Raw genomic sequence first — 20,011 nt, forward strand, 5'->3', positions numbered from 1 at the left:
TACTGCTCTTTCTGAGTGTGTCCTGGCGCCAGAGCGCTTTGTCGGTTGTGAGGTGACAAAGCGGTGAAGGCGCGAAGGAGTTGTGGTCCCCGCCTCACATCCTGGGGGTCTCAGGCTCGGTGACCCCCGCCAGGGCCGAAGCAGAAGCCGCAGTGGCCGAGGGCGCCTCCTCGCCCAGGTTCCGCCCGCAGAGCCCGATGGCGGCGACCACGCTGAGGCGCCCGGCTGAGGTGAGAGCGCGTCCCCCGGGCCTCCCGCCTCCCACCCCGAGCTCTGCAGCTCGGGTGCGGGCGCCCGTCACCCCCTGCAGCCCAGGCCCCGGTGAATCACATGCAGATGCTACTAGTTGGTCAGAAAGAGCGGAGTTCACGATGAGTTTGTTTGTTTGCTGTGCATCTCCTCAGGGTGCCGCTGGGCATCGAGATGCGGGCGAAGGCGGGAAGGGGTCACGGAAACCGGAGAGCGAACAGCCCTGCAGGTGACCGGGCTCCCGGAGGATGAGTGGACACGAGGGTTCTGGAGGCAGCGGCGTCGTGCGATGACGCGACAAGGCTCCTGCTTGTTCCTCACGCACGGGCTCCCCAGAACTGTGGGGTGCTGTGCAGGGCTCAGGGGGATTCGGTCTGTGTGGTGGCCAAGGTCTGGGGCAGACGTGGTCATTTGTGAGTGTCGCTGTGCCTGGCACGGAGACCGTCAGGACGGGGGTTTGAAGGAAGGTTGAGTGGAGAGAGGACGTTGTGGCTGCTGAGGGGCCAGCACGGAAGCGGAAGAGGCTCTTGGGCAACTCAAACCCACATCAGCTTCAGAGAGTGAATATTGAAGCGAGAGCCAGATGTATGGAAGAGGCTTTCCAAGCAACATCTCCCCAAATGTGTACCTGTGGGAATGCAACTAACTGGGGTCGGAAGGTGTGAGAGGGACAATGTACAGGGTGATGTGCACTGGAAGAGGAAGTGTGGGTTATGGTCGCAGGGCCCCCGAATTTCGGGCCGAAGGGTGAGGGATGAGCCTAAGCTTGGCTGTTGGAAGGTATCTCGCTGAGGAAGAAAGAGAAACTGAGTCGCAAAGGTTTTATTGAAGCGTTTCTGGGTGAAGTTCACTGGTCCCCGTGGTGGGGGCCAGGAAAGTCGTGCTGGTACTTTCGCCTGGGGAAGATTTATAGGGACGCTAGGGACCTGGGTGGGGTGATTAGGTGTGGCGTATGTTGATTGGCTGGGAAGGGTGGTGGGACGTGACCAGGAATGTCCCCTCAGCCACATCTGGGTAAGGCGGAGCCTCCCCAGTTAGGTTTGAATTTCTCCTCTGGCTATCCATTTCCGGGTCATGCGACTTCCGGGTCATGTGACTCCCCGGAGCTCTCCGGCCTCACAGCTTTGTCTTGTCAAAATCTAGAGACCCAGGGGGGAGTTAATGACTGGATGGATGAGGCCCTACAAGTCAGGACCAGAATTGGATTGCATCTCTGTGCCTTCCTGCCTGGTGTTGCTGAGGGCTGAACATCATGAGTAAAGGGACCTTGAGGATAGGGTGGGCATCAGTGGCACCTAGGTATGGAATTCCTCTGAGGTGGGAGCTTTGGAGGATGAGTATGGGATAGGTGTGTGGGGAGATGGATCGTGGGTTTTCAGAGACAGAATGTTCATGGTTTTTCTCTCCCTGTTATAACAGGCCACTGTGACCCTTGAGGATGTTGCCCTGTACTTCTCCCGGGAGGAATGGAGGCTCCTTGATGAGGCTCAGAGACGCCTTTACCTGCATGTGATGCTGGAGAACTTTGCACTTATATCCTCTCTGGGTAAGACCCACAGCCTCACTAGTGACTTGGACTAATCTCTACTTCCTCCACGCCATCACCTCTCTCACTCTTTAGGGTTGGACCACAGGCACTGCTTACTTCCTCAGTTTTCTGGGTAGTTGCTGTAGTGCTAGGGCTTGTTTGTTTGTACTGCCCTATTCTCTCCCCTGCAGTCTCAATACTGAACCCTGTTAGGAAAGGATCCAAGGTCGGTAGTATTGCATTGAGATTGATGGATTCACCATGCTTTCTCTCTCAGTACCTGCGCTAATATGTCCAGATACATATCACTTATGTCTCCCAACGTTTGATTTCTTCTCAAAAAAAAAAAAAGTTTTTATTGATTTTTAGAGAAAGTGGAAAGGAGAGAGAGAGAGATAGATACATCGACGAGAAAGAAACACCGATTGACCACCTCCTGCATGTCCTCAACTGGAGCTTGAGCCTGAAACCCTGGCATGTGGCCTGACATGGAATTGAATCAGCAACCTTTTGGTGCATAGGTTGACGCTCAACCACTGAGCTGCACAGGCCAAGGCTGATCCAGTGTTTTTTGTTGTTAATCCTCACCCAAGGATATTTTCTATTTAATTTTATATAGAGTTGGGGGGGGGGAGACATATTGATTCGCCTCTCACACAACCCTGAGGCCAGGGTTCGAACCTGCAACCTGCCCCTTCCTGGAAATTGAACCCAAGACCCTTCAGTCCACAGGAGGACGGATGCTCTAACCAGTGAGGATTGATCCCTTTTTTTTTTTTTTATCCTCACCTGAGGACATTTTTCCATTTTTTTGTTTAGATAGAGTGGGAGGGAGGGAGAAACATCGATGTGAAAGGGACACATCGAGTGGCTGCCACCGCACAACCCACCCAGGGCCGGGGACAAACTGCAACTGAGATACGTGCCCTTAGCGGGAACCGAACCCGGGTCTCTCTGGACCGCAGGCCAACGCTCTAACCACTGAGCCAAACTGGCCAGGGCCGATCCCTTCTTTTAACTGTTATTTCCTCCTGCCTACCTGTGCCAGGAGTTGCAGGTATTGTCATGGTCATTACTTATCTGAACCATGGGCTTTTTTTTACCAGTCTTTTGCACAATTTGTAGTATTCAGTTCTGATTTCCTTTTTTTTTCCCTAGCCTTACTGAGATGCAAACTTGTATATATCAAAGTATACAGCCCTGGGCGGTTTGGCTCAGCTGTTAGGGACAGCAGAGTCCCAGGTTCGGTTTCTGCTAAGGGCACGTATCTCGGTTGCAGTTTGTCCCAGGCCCCTGTTGGGGTCCTGTGGGTGGCAACCACTCGGTGTGTCTCTCACATCAGTGTTTCTCTTTCTCACTTTCCCGCTCTCTTTCTCCTGCTGTATCTGAAGATAAATGCAAAAATGTCCTTGGGTGAGGACTAAAAAAAAAAGTACACAGAGGGCTGATTATATATATATATAGTGAAATATTTGCCAAAGTGACATTAATTAAATATCCACCACTGTATAAAGTTGCCTGGTTATGCCCTGGCCGGTTTGGCTCAGCGGTTAGAGCGTCGGCCTGCGGTCCTGAGAGACCCGGGTTCGGTTCCCGCTAAGGGCGGGTACCTCGGTTGCAGTTTGTCCCCGGCCCTGGTCGGTTGTGCGGGTGGCAGCCACTCGATGTGTTCCTTTCACATCGATGTTTCTCTCTCTCTCTGTTCCTCTCTCTCCCTCCCACTCTACCTGAACAAAAAATGGAAAAATGTCCTCGGGTGAGGATAAAAAAAATAAAAAATAAAAAAATAAAGTTGCCTGGTTATTTTTTTATGCTAAGAATGCTTAAGATCTGCTCTCAAGCCCTGGCCGGTTTGGCTCATCAGTTAGAGCGTCGGCCTGCGGTCCAGAGAGACCCGGGTTCAGTTCCCGCTAAGGGCACGTGGCTCGGTTGCAGTTTTCCCCCGGCCCTGGTGGGGTGGCGACCACTCGATGTGTCCCTTTCGCATTGATGTTTCTCTCTCCCTCTCTTCCTCTCCCTCCCACTCTATCTGAACAAAAAATGTTCTCAGGTGAGGATTATAAAAAAAAAAAATCTGGTCTCAATAAATTTCAGGTATGTAACTATAGTCACCATGCTCTTAATTATAGCATCAGAATTCACTCACCTTACCTAGTAACATTTACCTTTTGACCAACAGGTTTCCATTTTCCACTGCACCCCAGATCTTGGTATTCTACTCTTTTCCTATTATTTTGACTTTTTTTTTTTTTTTTTGGTACATGCCCCTCGCCGGAACCGAACACTGGACTCTGGTCTGCAGGCCGACACTTTAACCGCTGAACCAAACTGGCCAGGGCCTTTTATTTTTTTACATTCCAACTATAGTGTACAAGGGTTCCAGTACATTTACACCTGTACCAACACTTACTATCTGCTCTTTTTTGTTTTTTTAATCCTTACCTGAGGACATTTTTGCATTTATCTTCAGATAGAGCAGGAGAGAGAGAGAGAGAGGAAGAGAGAGAGAAACATCAACTGGTTGCCACCCATACGACCCCAACTGGGGCTGGGGACAAACTGCAACTGAGGTATGTGCCCTTAGCGGGAACCGAACCTAGGAATCTCTGGTCTGCGGGCCGATGCTTTAACTGCTGAGCCAAACCTGCCAGGGCTCTCTCTGCTCTTTTGATGTTAGCCATGTTGTTAAGTAAGTGGTGATATCATTGTAGTTTGGATTTCCATTTTCCTGGTGATTAGTGAAGAATATTTGCATAAATGTTCGTGTGTGTGTTTTGTGTGGGCTCTTTTTGGGAGGAGTGCTGAAAACCTGTAGGAAGAAAACTTTTTTATATAACTGTTGGCCATTTTTAGATTTTGATAAAATACTGATTTGGGTTTTTTTCCCGTTAAAAATTTTTTAAAAATTGATTTTAGAGATACTTAAACATCGATGAGAGAGGGAGACATCGATTGGCTGCCTCCTGCATCCTCCGACTCCCCACTGGGGATTGAGCTGGAAACCCAGGCATGTGCCCTGATCAGGAATCAAATTGATGACCTCTTGGTGCATGTGACAGCGTTCAGCCAAGTGGGCCACACTGGTCAGGGTTGCCCTTTTTTAATTGGATTGTTCTTTTGCTATTGAGTTGTATGAACACCTTATATATTTTAGATATTTATCCCTTATTAGACAGCTTTTACAAATATTTTCTCACTTTTGATTTTATTGATTGCTTTCTTTGCTATGCAGATACTTTTTAGTTTGATGTAGCCTGGCTCATTTATTTTTGTCTTTTTGTTGACTTTTAGTGACATTCAAAAAAATCATTGCCAAAATCAATATCAAAGAGCTTATTATTTTTTCAAGGAGTTTTACATTTTCATGTATTACATTTAAGTTTTTTTTAATCCTCACCCAAGGATACTTTTTTTCATTTATCTTCAGATAGAGTGGGAGAGAGATGGAGAAAAACATTGATTAGTTGCTTCCCGCAAGACCCTGACCAGGGCTGGGGACCGAACTGCAACTAAGGTGTGTGCCCTTGACTGTAATCGAACCCGAGCAACTTTTTGGTCTGCTGTTCAACGCTCTAACCGCTGAGCCAAACCTGCCAGGGCTGTAGTATGTTTTAAATCATGAAATGTAATGCCTCTAAGTCTGCTGTTGATCTTGTTTATCATAATTGCTTTGACTGTTAGGGATCGCTTGTGGTTTGAATTTTAGGATTTGTTTTTTATTTCTACTAAAAATTCCATTGGATTTTGATAGAGAGTGCATGGAATCATTATGTTGCTTTGGTTAGTAGAGATATTTTAACAATAATAATTCTTCCAGTTTAAGAGCACAGGATGTCTTTTTATTCATTTTTGTCTTCAGTTTTCAGAGTTTAGATCTTTCAATTTCTTCATTTCTAAGTATTCCTGAGTATTTTATTGTTTTTAATGGTATTGTAACTGAGATTGATTTCTTATTGAGATATTTTATTGTTAGTGTATAGATGCAACTGACTTTTGAATTGGATTTGGAATTCTGAAAATTTATTGGGCTTGTTTATTCCTACTGGAGTTTTCTTTTAGTGGCGTTTTTAGGATTTTCTTTATATAAGTTAATGTCATCTGCAAATACAGGCAGTTTTACTTTATTTTTATTGGGATATCTTTCATTTCTCTTTCCTGTCTATAGCTTTTATTTCTCTTTGATTTCTGTTCAGGCTGTTGTTCTGGCTAGAACTTCCAGTACTGTTTTTTTTTTTTTTTTTTTTTTTTTTTTTTAATCCTCACCCGAGGACATTTTTCCATTTTTTGTACAGACAGAGTGGGAGGGAGAGAGAGGAAGGGAGAGAGAGGGAAACATCGATGTGAAAGGGACACATCGAGTGGCCGCCACCCGCACGACCAACCAGGGCCGGGGACAAACTGCAACCAAGGCACATGCCCCTAGCGGGAACCGAACCCGGGTCTCTCCAGACCGCAGGCGGACGCTCTAACCGCTGAGCCAAACCGGCCAGGGCTCCAGTACTGTTTTGAAAAGCCCCAGTAAGGGTGTGCATTCTTCACTTACTCCTGATCTTAGAAAAAAAAATGTTTACCTTTTCACTGTTGAATATGTGGGTAGCTGTGGTCTTATATGTGGTCTTTCTGGTATTGAAGTACATACCTTCTATACTTAATTTTTTGTGAGTTTAATTAAAGTATTCTGAATTTTGTTAAATGCTTTTTCTGTATCTAGTGATATGACCATAAGATTTTTTTTTTTTACCTTTATTCTGTTAAGGTGGTAAAGCACATTATTGATTTGTTTATGATGAACCATCCATGCATTCAAGGGATAAATCCCACATGATCACAGTTTATGATTCTTTTCATATGCTGTTGAATGTATTTGCTACTAATTAGGTTTGTTGTTGTAAATCTATATTCATCAGTAATGTTGGCTTATAATCTTTTCCTTTTTTATCTTAATAAAATTGTTTTATTTATTTTTGTTAATTCTCACCTGAGGGTATTTCTTCATTGATTTTTAGATACTAGAGGGAGGGAGGGAGAGAAACATTGATGTGAGAGAGACATGTTGATTGGTTGCCTCCCACACGACTCCAACCAGGGCTAGGGATCGAACCTGTAATTCAGGTATGTGCCCTTGGCCAGGAATCGAACCAGAGACCCTTGTTCCTTGGGCTGATGCTATAACTGCTGAGCCCAACAAACCGGCAATAATCTTTTCTTATACTGTCCTTGTCTGGCTTTGGTGTCACGTTAATGCTGGTCTTCCAAAATGAGTTTGGAAGTGTTTTTTTTTTTCCCTTCAACTTTTTGGAAGAGTTTAAAAGGGATGGCCCTGGCCGGTTTGGCTTAGCGGTTAGAGCGTTGACCTGCGGTCGAGAGAGACCCGGGTTCGGTTTCCGCTAAGAGCACATACCTCGGTTGCAGTTTGTCCCTTGCCCTGGTTGGGTTGTGCGGGTGGCAGCCACTCGATGTGTCCCTTTCACATCGATGTTTCTCTCTCTCTCTCCCCCTCTCTCTCCCTCCCACTTTATCTGAACAAAAAAATGGAAAAATGTCTTCGGGTGAGGATTTAAAAAAAGGGGGGTGGGGATGGACATTAATCATTGTTAAATGTTAATAGAACTTCCCAGTGAGTCTGTCTGGTCATGGCCCTTTTGTTTGTTGGGAGATTTTTTTATACTGATTTAATCTTCTTGTTATTTGTATATTCAGATTTTCTGTTTCATTTTGATTCAGTGTGGTAGGTTGTATGTTTCTGGCACTTTTATTTATTTTTTTTGTGGTACGTGCCTCTAGCAGGAACCGAACCCGGGACTCTGTGGTCCACAGGTGGACGCTCAACCGCTGAGCCAAACTGGCCAGGGCTCTGGTACTTTTTTAATGACTTCTGGGGTATCTGATTTCTTGGCTTATCTGATTTCATGGTAGTCTTCTAGGATCCTTTTTGTTTCTGTGCTATCAGTTGTAATTCTTTTATTTCTGAGTTTATTTATTTGAGTCTTCTCTCTATTCTTTTTCTAATATATTGTGTTTTTTTTCTCTTTGTTGATATTATAGAGAGAGGTAGGGAGAAGGAGAGATAGAAACATCGATGAGAGAAAACATCAATTGGCTGCCTCCTGCATGCCCCCCACTGGGGATCAGGCCCACAACCTGGGCATGTGCCCTGACCAGTTATTGAACCAGCAACCTCTTAGTACATGGGTCAACGCTCAACCACTGAACCATAGTGGCTGTGCTCTAATATGTTTTTATTGATTTTAGAGAGAAAGGAAAGGAGAGGAGAGAGTCATAGAAATATCAGTGACAGAGAAACATAAACATCGATTGGTTGCCTCCTGCACACCCCCCACTGGGGATGGAGCCTGCAACCCCACGTGTCCTAACTGGGAATCAAACCGGCGACCTCTTGGTGCATGCTTCAATGCTCAGCCACTGAACCACACCAGCCCAGCTCTTTCTTCTCTCTATTCTAAGTTAACCTAGCTGACGGTTTGTCGATTTTAGTTATATATTCAAAAATATAACTCTTAGCCTGGCTGTTGTGGTTGAGTGTTGACCCATGCACCAAGAGGTCACCGGTTCAATTGCTGGTCAAGGCATATGCCTAGGTTGTGGGACAAATCCCCAGTGGGAGACATGCAGGAGGCAGCCAATCAGTGTTCTCTCATTGATGTTTCTATCTCTTTCTCCCTCTCCCTTCCTCTCTCTCTCAAATCAATAAAGAAAAAATAAATCTAACTCTTGGACTTGTTGATCTTACTGTTCTTCTAGTTTCTTTTTCATTTATTTTTCCTCTGATCTTTGTGGTTTTCTTTGCTCTGCTAACTTTGTTCTTATTGTATTTCCTCAAGGTATAAAGTTAGGTTTTTTGGAATCTTTCTATTTTCTTTTCATTATGTTTTTGAAGATTTCTTTTTTTTTGTTTTATCCTCACCCGAGGACATTTTTCAATATTTTGCTCAGATAGAGTGGGAGGGACAGAGAGAGAGAGAGAAACATTGACGTGAAAGGGACACATCGAGTGGTTGCCACCCACACAACCCAACCAGGGCAGGGGACAAACTGCAACCAAGGTACGTGCCCTTAGTGGGAACCGAACCTGGGTTTCTCCAGACCGCAGGCCAACACTCTAACCACTGAGCCGAACCAGCCAGGGCATCTTTTTTTTTTTTTTAAATTTTTAGAGAGAGAGGAAGGGAAAGAGAGAGAACCATCAATGTGAGAGCACAACATTGATCGCCTGCCACCTGCACTCCCCCTACCAGGGATCAAGCTCGCAACCAGGGCATGTACTCTGGGAATTGAACCTGCAACCTTTCATTGTACTAAACGATGCCCAAACAATTGAGCCATGCTGGCCAGAGCAAATCTTTCTATTTTCTCAACATCGGCATTTATAGCTCTGAACATTCCTCTTAGGACTACATTTGCATGTTCCATATGTTTTGTTTCCAGTTTTGTCTTAAATATATTTTGATTCTCCACTTGATTTTTTTTTCTCAAATTGAATGGTCAGGAATGTGTTGTTTAATGTACACATGTCTGAATTTTTCAACTTTCCTTCTGTTACTGATTACTAGTATTATTCGTTGTGTTAGGAAAAGGTACTTGATAAAATTTCAATCTTCTGAAATTTGTTAAGGCCTCATTGATGTAACAAATTATCTATCCTAGAGAATATTCTATGTGTACTTGAGAAGAATGTGTATTGTGGAATAGGAAGGAAGGTTCTCTATGTTAAATCCATTTTGATTATTTTAGATATATCTTTATTAAATTTTCTGTCTGGTTATCCATCCATTGTTGATAAAAGGATATTGAGGTTTTTTGTTAATATTCTATTGCCTTTTCTGCCTTAAGATGTGGTGGTATTTGATTAATACTTAATTTTGATACTCTGATATGTGATACATACAATTGTACATTCTCTTGATGAGTTGACTCCATTTTCATTATGTAATGACCCTTTTGTCTCTTGTGACAGTTTCTAAAATTTTTTATTATTATTGTTGATTTTTAGAGAGAGAGGATGGAACAGGGAGAGAAACAACTATGTGAGAGCAGAACATCAATCAGCTGCCTCATGCACACTCTCTCCTGGGGATCAAGTGTTACTGAATTGGCAACCTTGCGGTGGATGGGATGTCATCCAAGCAACTGATCCACACCGGCCAGGGCTCTTTTGACAGTTTTTGACTTAAAAGTCCATTTTGTGTAGCTTCCCCTGTTCTATATTGATTTCCATTTGTGTGGAATCTCTCTCTTTTTAATATATTTCTGTGGGTGATGCTCCTCCTGTGCAATGGTACCCCCGTGAACACATACTAGTGGAGTTCAGAAAATCACAGGAAGCCAGGATTCTGGTGGTTGCCTTTATTGTTCATCTGTGATCCAGTGTTAAAACTTTAATCTATGTAGAATTCCTGACTTTTATTTATTTTTATTTATTTATTTATTTTTAATCCTCACCCGAGAACATTCTTTCGTTTGTTGTTGTTGTTGTTCAGATAGAGTGGGAGGGAGACAGAGGAGGAGAGAGAGAGAAACATCAACGTGAAAGGGACACATCAAGTGGTTACCACCCGTACTACCCAACCGGGGCCGGGGATAAACTGCAACCGAGGTACATGCCCTTATCAGGAACTGAACCTGGGTCTCTCTGGTCCGCAGGCCAATGCTCTAACCGCTGAGCCAAACCGGCCAGGGCAGAATTCCTGACTTTTAGATACAATGCTCAGTGATATTGTCCATGCAGAAATGAAGGAGACAGGAGAAGGAGAATCGATGTGCACTGGGGTGCTTGCTGTCCTTGATGGTTTTTTTTGTTTTTTTTTATTGTTACTGATTTTTTTAGAGAGTGAGGGAAACATCAGTTGCCTGCCTCCTTCACGCCCCCTGCTGGGGTTCCAGCCCACATCCCATGCATGTATCCTGACTGGGAATTGAATTGGTGACCTCTTGGTGCATGGGATGACACTCAACTTACTGAGTCACACTGGTCTGGACTGGAATATTGTTTTTAATCTATGTGTGTCTTTAAAGCTGAAGTTACTCTGTGGTAGACAGCATGTAGTTTTTTTTGTTGTTGTTGTTCAGCCACTGTCTCCTAATTGGAGAATTTTTTTAGATCTATTACCACGTTGTTTATTATTGTGTGGCTTCTTTGTAGTTTCTTTATTTCTTCCTCTCTTTTTTCCTTTGTAATTTGATGATTCAGTGGTATGTTGTTATTCTTTGTCTTTGTATTTTGTGTATCTAGTATAGCATTTTGCTTTTTGTTTACTAGAGGCTTATATAGAACTTCTTATAGTTAAAACATTCTACTTTAAGCTTATAACTTCAGTTGCTTACCAAAGCTCTTCTCTTTTACCCTTACACACACATTGTATGGGATTTTTTTGGTTAATATTCACACGAGGATATTTTTTCCATTGATTTTTAGAAAGAGAATGGAATGGAGGGAAGGGGAGAGAGAAAAAAACATCCGAGAGAGATACATGGATTGGTTGCCTCCCACACATGCCCCGACTGACCAGGGCTAGAGATTTAACCTGCACCCAGTTATGTGCCCTTGACCAGGAATTGAACCCATGACCCTTTGGTGCTCAGGTTGATGCTCTAACCATGGAGCAACATCAATCAGGTCACATATTATTTTAATAATTAATTGACTTTTTTTATTACAGATGTCTCTCCTTTTTCTCCCTTTGACAACCTTCTTCCTGTTTTTTTTTTTTTTTTAATCCTCACCTGAGGATATTTTCCCACTGATTTTCAGATAGGATGTGAAGGGGAGGAGATAGGATGTGAGGGGGAGGGAGGGAGGGAGCGAGGGAGAGAGAGAGAGAGAGAGAGAGAGAGATGCAAGAGAGACACATTGATTGGTTGCCTCTTATACGAACCCCAACTGAGGATTTAACCCGCAACAAACATGTACCCTGACCTGGAATCTTACCCACGACCTTCCTTTTTTTGTAGTTACTTGGGCTTTCTTATATTACTTATTTTGACATCTTTTTCTGACCATTTACAGATGTGCATTTGTTTGGGGCGAATAGACGTGGAGAAATACCAATTCTCAGGTCTTAAATATTGAATAGCCCCAGTAGCATTAACTTTTCTATGTGAGGTGCCAGTCACACCTTGATCAGTGATGGCGCCTGTGATCAGAGAGACAGTGTCTCTGGTTTCTGAGCAGGTAGCTACCCACCATGGCCATGCTTTTAGTGTCTGACACGTGGGCACTCACATGACAGCAATGGAATCAGGTTATCTAACGGGCATTTCAGGAACAGTTGTAGCTTTGGGGTCGGTGATGTAGGATGTGGCTGCCCTGGTCTTGGAGCTATGGCACCTTTTTGGGGAGGGTGCAACTCACCTATTATTCTCTGGTAGGTCTCCCATGACAATGGCTTTTGGTTTCTGCAATATGAAAGCAGCTACTATCCTCTGTGGAGTAGGCAGCTGGGGTTCATGCTTATAGTTACCTCCTTTGTTGTGCAAACTGTGGAGGTCTTCAAGCTGTAGCAGGAGCTGTTAAGGATCTTTATGGCAAAGGCTTTTGGGGTCTGCTGCAGAGCAGGACATTGGGAATGCTGTAGTATCTGCTCTTTGGTACACATGGCTCTTGCCTTTTTCTTCTTTTTTAAAATTCTCACTGGAGGATTTTTTTCACTAATTTTCGGATAGAGTGGGAAGGAGGGGGGAAGAGAGAGAGATAGAAGCATCGCTGTAAGAGATACATTGATTGGTTGCCTCCCACACAATCCTGACCAGGGCCAGGGACCAAACCACAACCAAGGTACATGCCTATGACAGGAATTGAACCCCCGACTCTTTGGTCCATGGGTTGACGCTCTAGCTGCTGAACCAAACTGGCCAGTGCACTCCTGCCTTTCTTATTTCTTTACCTTCTCCAGGTGTTGTCACTAAGCTGATGTCCCCAGAGATTCTTTTTGTGTGGTTATTCTTTTTATACTCTCCTATGTTGCTGTAGTATTTTAATTGTACTCAAAGTGCTAACTTTGTTTGTAAATAGCTCTTAATTTTTTGTTGTTGGTGACAAAACTGGTTTTCTCCTCCATCACGCTGACATTACTCACCTAGATGTGTTTTTTGGGTCTATTGTGTGTTGAGTTAACTCTGGGACAACCTGGCCATTCACTTGTCCTCTTTTTTCCTTGTATCGTCCATGTTCCATGTAGTTGCCCTGCTATGACTTTCAGAGAAGAGTCCTTTCTGCCTGTATCACAGAATGGATATCTCTCCAGCCATTACAAAGTAGGCTCACAGGAGTTGTGGTCCTGGTGAATGCCAGCTGTGGAGATTGTGCTGTCAGGACATTCTTTCGATCCTACCAGGAACCTTCTTTGCTCAACCAGAGTTCTTGTGTCACTGCCATTAGTCAAACCCATTTCTACTCTCCTCTTCCAGCTTTGACACTTGGTCAGCTTCTTAGTTCTGTAATTCGTCATTTCTGCTATGGTTTCTACCCTAGGGGTATTTCCCCCTTTCTTGACTCCACATCTCATTTGCTCTCTCACTGCTGTTCATGCAGTACTCCTCAATATTGGCCCTCACTGTTGTGCTGTGAGATGTTCACAAATTTCTATATTGACCTTGACTTAACATATTGCAGTTGATTAGTAATAGGCTTACATGCATGCTTCTACCAAGCTTCACATCATTGGCAGCAAACGATATGGAGGAATCGGTTGGTAGCTGAAATGCATTATATCCCCTGCCTTTCTTCTTTGTGTCATAACCTGTCCATGCATTCTTCCTCCGGTGCAGTTTTCACCATTTTCTGACCTTATAAGTCTACTAATACAAAACAGTTAGCCAGTTCTTCAACTTAATTTTATTGCTTTGAAAAGCATGTCATTCATTCATGTGTACATGTGACACATGCATATATATGATAGGGTTCTCCCCTCCCATTAGTCAACACGTACTTCACTAGCATTTCTTTGTGTTCAGGTTGCTGCTGTGGAGCAGACGATGTGGAGACACCCACTGAACAGAGCATTTCTGTTGGAATGTCACAGGCAAAGAATCCCAAGGCAGCTGCGTCTTCACAGAAGAGCCACCCCTGTAAGAGTTGTGGGCCGGTCTTGAGAGACATTTTCCACTTGGTTGAACAGCATGGAACACAACACATCCCTAAACTGCTGAGGTGTGGGGCATGTGCAAAACGATTTTATTTTAGTATAAACTGCCACCCCCACCGAGAGGTTCGCATGAGAGAGAAACCCTTCAGAAGTAGTGTGCACACGGCCTCATTTGTGAATAGCTGCAGAATCCATGTGTCACAGAAGTCCATTGCTTGTGGGGAGGCTGAGAAGAACGTCCTGTCCAGCTTAGGACATCATCAGCAACAGGACACTGATACAGTGAAGGAGCCAAACAAAGACAACCAGTGGGAAGCAACTTTACAAAGCAGAAAAGGTCTTTACACTTCGGGAGAATGGAAGAAAACCTTTAACTCCCAACACATACTTGTTCAGGACCAGGATGTCCATACTGGAAAACAGTGTTTTGTGTGCAGTGAATGTGGAAAAACATTCAGGTACAAATCCTCATTTGTTACTCACTGCAGAACCCACACTGGAAAAAGTTCTCGTCTATGTGGCGAAAGTGGAAAATTCTTTAGTAGAAGCTCAACTGTCAATCAGCATCGAAAAATTCATCCAGGAGCAAGGCAGTACAAATGCAGCAAATGTGGAAAATCATTGAGCCACAGATCTGTCCTCATCAATTCCAAGGAACAGCACAATGCAGAAAACAGTTACATGTGCAGTGAGTGTACACAATCTTTTAGACATAGCTCAGTTTTAATTCAGTATCAGAAAGTTCAAACTGGAGAAAAGCCTTATAAGTGTAATGACTGTGCAAAATCTTTTACCTCTGTCGCCGCCCTCAGTTATCATCAGAGCTCTCACACAGGAGAAAGGCCTTATGGGTGCAGTGATTGTGGAAAATTTTTTATCTCTAGGTCTGACCTGCGTTATCATCAGAGAGTTCATTCTGGAGAGAGGCCTCATGAGTGCAGTGAATGTGGGAAATCTTTTATCACTCGTACAGCTCTTCGTTATCATCAGAGAGTTCACACTGGAGAAAGGCCTTATGAATGCACTGAATGTGGGAAGTCCTTTACCCGAAGAAATAACCTCCTTATACACCTTAGAGTTCACTCAGGGTACAGGCCTTATCAGTGTAGTGAATGTGGTAAATCTTTTACCTTTAGTTCTAGCCTCCGTTATCATCATAGAGTTCACACTGGAGAAAGGCCTTATGACTGCAGTGATTGTGGGAAATCCTTTAACAATAGGTGGACACTTGTTCGACACCAGAGAATTCACACAGGAGAAAAGCCTTATGTGTGCAGTAATTGTGGCAAATCTTTTACTTGTAGTTCCACACTTCAGTATCATGAACGAGGTCACCTTGGAGAAAGGCCTTATGAGTGCAGTGAATGTGGGAGATCTTTTACTACTAGCTCTGCCCTCCGTTATCATCAAAGTATTCATACAGGAGAAAGGCCTTATGAGTGCAGTGAATGTGGCAAATCTTTTATCTCTAGATCTGACTTCCAATATCATCAGAAGACTCACTCAGGAGAAAGGCCTTATGAATGTGCTGAATGTGGGAAATCCTTTATTCGAAGAAATAACCTCATTTTACACCAGAGAGTTCACACAGGAGAAAGGCCTTATGAGTGTAGTGAATGTGGGAAATCTTTTAATAATAAGTCAACACTCATTCAACACCGGAGAGTTCACACAGGAGAAAAACCTTATGTGTGCAGTGAATGTGGGAAATCCTTTACTTCTAGCTCTACCCTCTGTTATCATCTGAGAACTCATGCTGGAAAGAGGCCTTATGAATGCAACGAATGTGGGAAATCCTTTACATCTAGCTCCACCCTCAATTACCATCACAGAGTTCATACAGGAGAAAGGCCTTATAAATGCACTCAGTGTGGGAAATCTTTTACATTTAGCTCAAGCCTTCGTTATCATCACAGAGTACATACTGGAGAAAGGCCATATGAATGCAATGAATGTGGAAAATCTTTTAAAGATAGATCACAATTCACTAAACACCAGCGAGGTCACACTGGAGAGAGACCTTTTAAGTGTAACGAATGTGGGAAATCTTTTAGCCACAAATCTTCCCTCTCAATACACCAGAGAATTCATAATAGAGAAAGGTCGTACAAGTGCAATGAGTGTGGTAAATCTTTTACCTCTACTTCTGGTCTTGGTTATCATCGGAGACTTCACAGGGGTGAAAGGCCATATCAGTGCATTGATTGTGGGAAATCTTTTACCAGTAGCTCGATACTTGTTCGACACCAGAGAGTTCACACTGGAGAAAGGCCTTATGAGTGCAGTGAATGTGGGAAAACTTTTGCCAGTAGTGACACACTCTCTTATCATCAGAGAGTTCACACAGGAAAAAAGCCTTACAAATGCAGTCAGTGTGGAAAATCTTTTGCCTCTGGTTCCACGCTCCGTTATCATCAGAGAGTTCATACAGGAGAAAGGCCTTATGAATGCAGTGAGTGTGGGAAATCTTTTATCTGTAGTTCCAAACTTCGTTATCATCAGCGAGTTCACACTGGTGAAAAGCCTTATGAGTGCAGTGAATGTGGAAAGTTGTTTAGGGATAGTTCGCAATACACGCAGCACCGCAGAGGTCACACTGGAGAAAGACCTTATGAGTGCAGTGAATGTGGGAAATTTTTTATTCGAAAATCTACCCTCTCTCAACATCAGAGAGTTCACAGGAAAGAAAGGCCTTCGAAGTGCTGAAAATGTTAAGTTTTCTTGTCAGCGTAACAACCCTGGAGGAAATTCTTTTAGGAGTCATCTGTCTGAATTGAAACTTCTATGTCTGAATATGTACAATGGGTCGATTCCCCATAAGTTTCATTTGTACGAGAAGCATGTGTAAATGCTTTACGCTTTCTGACTTGCCCAGGGATTTTCTAGGTTTATGTGGCTGCTAGTTTCTGTGGCTAAAGTTATTTTATTTTTCCGACCCAGCAGGTTCTTAGACTTATTGCAACAGTCAACACACTAATGTGCTCTGGAAAGCCAAACTCTGGTCTCACATACATTGTAACAAACAAGGAATAATAACCTGAGCCTTTAGAGGTCTGCTTTCTCATTATGACAAAGTTGGACATGGACCTGGGTCCATGTGTATGCCCAGAGAATATCACGGCTTTCATTTGCATTTGAAGCTTGTGGAGAAATGACTACCTGTTCCAGGGACATGTTGGTTTCACATGGTACTTGTGATGAAATTTACCAACTTCCAGTTCATGAACTTTGGAAGTGCCTGCTGTACATTGCTTTGCCTGGTAAAATAATTGAGGCCTTATTTTAATTCCCCTTTTATCTTGGTGGTTCTTTTTTGTATGGGGTAATTTATGGACTACAAGCATGAAGAGGTGAACAAGTTGTTGGGGTATGATGGCAGAAAATAATTTGCCATATTTGACCAAATTTGCATGGCTGTCCACAGCCTCCTAGGATGGACTTCAGGGCTTGCTGGTTCTCATTTGGATGCTGAGTTTTAGGAGTCTTAGAGATGACCCTGGGGAGGGGTGAGGTATGATAACCTCAGGTGTTATGAGAGTAGCATGATTTTTTTTTCACCCAAAGCAGATAATGCAGGTTTTACCAGCATGATCAAGAAGACACCTTTATGTCTATGAAGTCACATGCCCTAATGTCCATAATTCAATGGGCTAGAGTCATTGGTTGAAAGACTGGATCCCGGGAAAACCATAGTTGGTACAGAAACTCTGGCCTGATAGGGATTGGACACTGCAGTCAACTAGGTGGAACATGCATCCAGTTATATTTCTGCAACAGTGACTTCATAATAAGTGTGCACAGATCTTAGAACCCCCCCTCCTCAGGCATGTTTCTCTTGTATAGCTGGTGTTGTTTTCAGATAAAATAAAAATCAAAAGGTTTTGTGGGTTCTCATAGCCTCTCAGTGATCTTCACCTCAGAGCTATTCCTGCACGACTGAAAAGAAAAGGGGGATTTGTAGTCCAGGGATGTGATTTGATGCAGGCAGTATTCCTCCCTACTCAGGTGGAAATGTTCATTAGTAACCTATTTGTTGCCCTTGAATCACTATTAACCACAGAGGGCGTGAGGAGAGAGATGGTGGAGCCGATGTCGGGAGGACAAACTATTTTCCAAAAGGATTGGGACATAAGTTTTTTATTTTTTAAAATTTTTCATCCTCAGCCGAGGATAATTTTCTGCTGAAGTTTTTAGACAGGGAGAAAGAACGAGAGAGAGAGAGAGAGACATCAATTGGTTGCCTCTTGCACGACCTCGACTGGGCTGGGGATTGAACCTGCAACTGAGCTTGTTACATGCCCTTGACATGCACTGCAACTTGGGTCTGCAGGAGGACACTCCAACCCCTGAGCCAAACTGGCCAGGGCAAGGGATATAAAGTTTTTTTAAATTTTGAGCCAAACTTCACTACCAGTTTACGTGTACAACATATATACACCAATTATATATATAACATTCTCATTAACTCCTGAGGGAAAGAAACATCTCTACATACCCCAACTGGGGACCAAACCTCTAATCTGGATATGTGCCCTGACTGGGAATTGAACCAGCAACCCTTTGGTGTTTAGGACAGTGCTCAACCAACTGAGCCACACTTGGTAGGGCTAGGGCTACCTGCCTACAATTTGACATAGATACGAGCCTATGAAACCATTATCAATATCCTGATAATGACTGTCAGTCCTTCATTGCTCACCACTTCCTACTCAGACCTCAATAGGACAGAAGAGCTTGTGCAGTCAAAAATTAGTTTATTTTCTGAAAAGAGTTGGAGATCTAGGTGGTTTTATTTATTTATTTTTATTTTATTGGTGGTACGTGCCCCTAGCAAGAACCGCACCCAAGACTCTTGTCCGCAGGCCAAAACTCAACCACTGAGCCAAATTGGCCAGGGCTAGGTATTTTGTTTTTTTAATGCTAAAGCTTTAGGTCTAATTGACATTCAAAATTACAAATTAAAGCTTACAATATCTTTTTTCATGTGTATGAACTTGTGAATCCATAACCATAATAATGAACATCTGTTCCTCGTGTTCTTTTAAATAATTTTTAAATGCCTTTTATATGACTCGAATGAAAGTGTTTATTATTTTTCTCCATTCCATTATGGATAAGTTTTTGAGATACACCAGTGACACTTACATAAACATGCATAGTTCAATCTCATTTATTTCTGAGTAGTAGTTTCTTCTCTGAATATTATAACACAATCCATTTGGGGACAACTGGGCCATTTTCAGTTTTCAGGCTGTTGCAAATAATGCTGCTTTGAACATTTTCATTTCAATTATTGATGTGGAGAGGTGTTTTGTTTTGCGTCGTTACAACTGAAAGTGAAATGTTTAAGTCACCTCACAGAGTAGGTGAATGTCTTAACTTTTTAAGAAGTTGCCGAATTCTGACTCAAACTGATTGTACCTGCTTGTGTTCCCACTGGCAGTTTATGAGAGTCCTGGTTCCTCCACATCCCTGCCAGTGCTTCATATAGCATTTAATATCAGCCATTTCAGTACATGTGTAGTGGTAGCTCAGTAGTTTTAACTGCATTTGCCCAGTGATTTGTGGCTCAGCATTTTCTCATGTTTATTTGCCACCTGTATAACTTTTGGGTACTAAACCACAACGGAGGTATGTTCCATTGACCAGAATCAAACTAGCGACCCCTTGGTCTGTGGGCTGACACTCTAACCACTGAGCAAAATTGGCCAGGGCACCACCTGTATGTCTGATTTATTTTAATCCTCACCCAAGGATATTTTTCTATTTATCTTCAGATATTGTGGGAGGGAGGGAGGAAGGAAGACAAACATTGACATGAGAGGGACACAGTGACTGGTTGCTTCCTGCACGAACCCCAGATCTGGGGACTAATTGCAATGGAGGTACATGCCCTTGACTGGAATTGAATCCACGACATTAGTCCTTGGGCTGATGTTCCAACTGCTGAGCCAAACTGGCTAGGCCTGTATATCTTTTGTTTGTTTTTGTTAATCCTCACCTGAGGATATTTTTTCCATTGATATTTTAGAAAGTAGAAGGGAGGGTCCCTGGCCAGTCTGGCTCAGCAGTTAAGAGTGCTGGCCCGTGGAGCAGAAAGTCCTGGGTTCGGTTCCCACTGAGGACATGTACC

The 20,011-nt window shown here is 43.3% G+C and overlaps 1 protein-coding gene across 3 annotated transcripts; it reads left to right on the forward strand.

The window, feature by feature from the left end:
- On the forward strand, nt 1-16,678 carry LOC118638212 (zinc finger protein 814-like). 3 transcript variants are annotated; one of them, XM_036273855.1, is made up of 3 exons: nt 1-230; nt 1,669-1,795; nt 13,748-16,678. In XM_036273855.1, exons 1-3 carry the CDS (start codon nt 198-200, stop codon nt 16,582-16,584), a joined length of 2,997 nt encoding a protein of 998 aa, XP_036129748.1. In that variant the 5' UTR covers nt 1-197; the 3' UTR covers nt 16,585-16,678. The 3 variants fall into 3 exon arrangements, with proteins under 3 accessions (XP_036129748.1, XP_036129749.1, XP_036129747.1); XM_036273856.1 differs by lacking the exon at nt 1-230 and adding an exon at nt 768-1,548; XM_036273854.1 differs by lacking the exon at nt 1-230 and adding an exon at nt 807-908.
- Nucleotides 16,679-20,011: the final 3,333 nt, after the last annotated feature.

This window comes from Molossus molossus, unplaced genomic scaffold (genome assembly GCF_014108415.1).
Source record: "Molossus molossus isolate mMolMol1 unplaced genomic scaffold, mMolMol1.p scaffold_m16_p_21, whole genome shotgun sequence".
NCBI classification, from domain to species: Eukaryota; Metazoa; Chordata; class Mammalia; order Chiroptera; family Molossidae; genus Molossus; species Molossus molossus.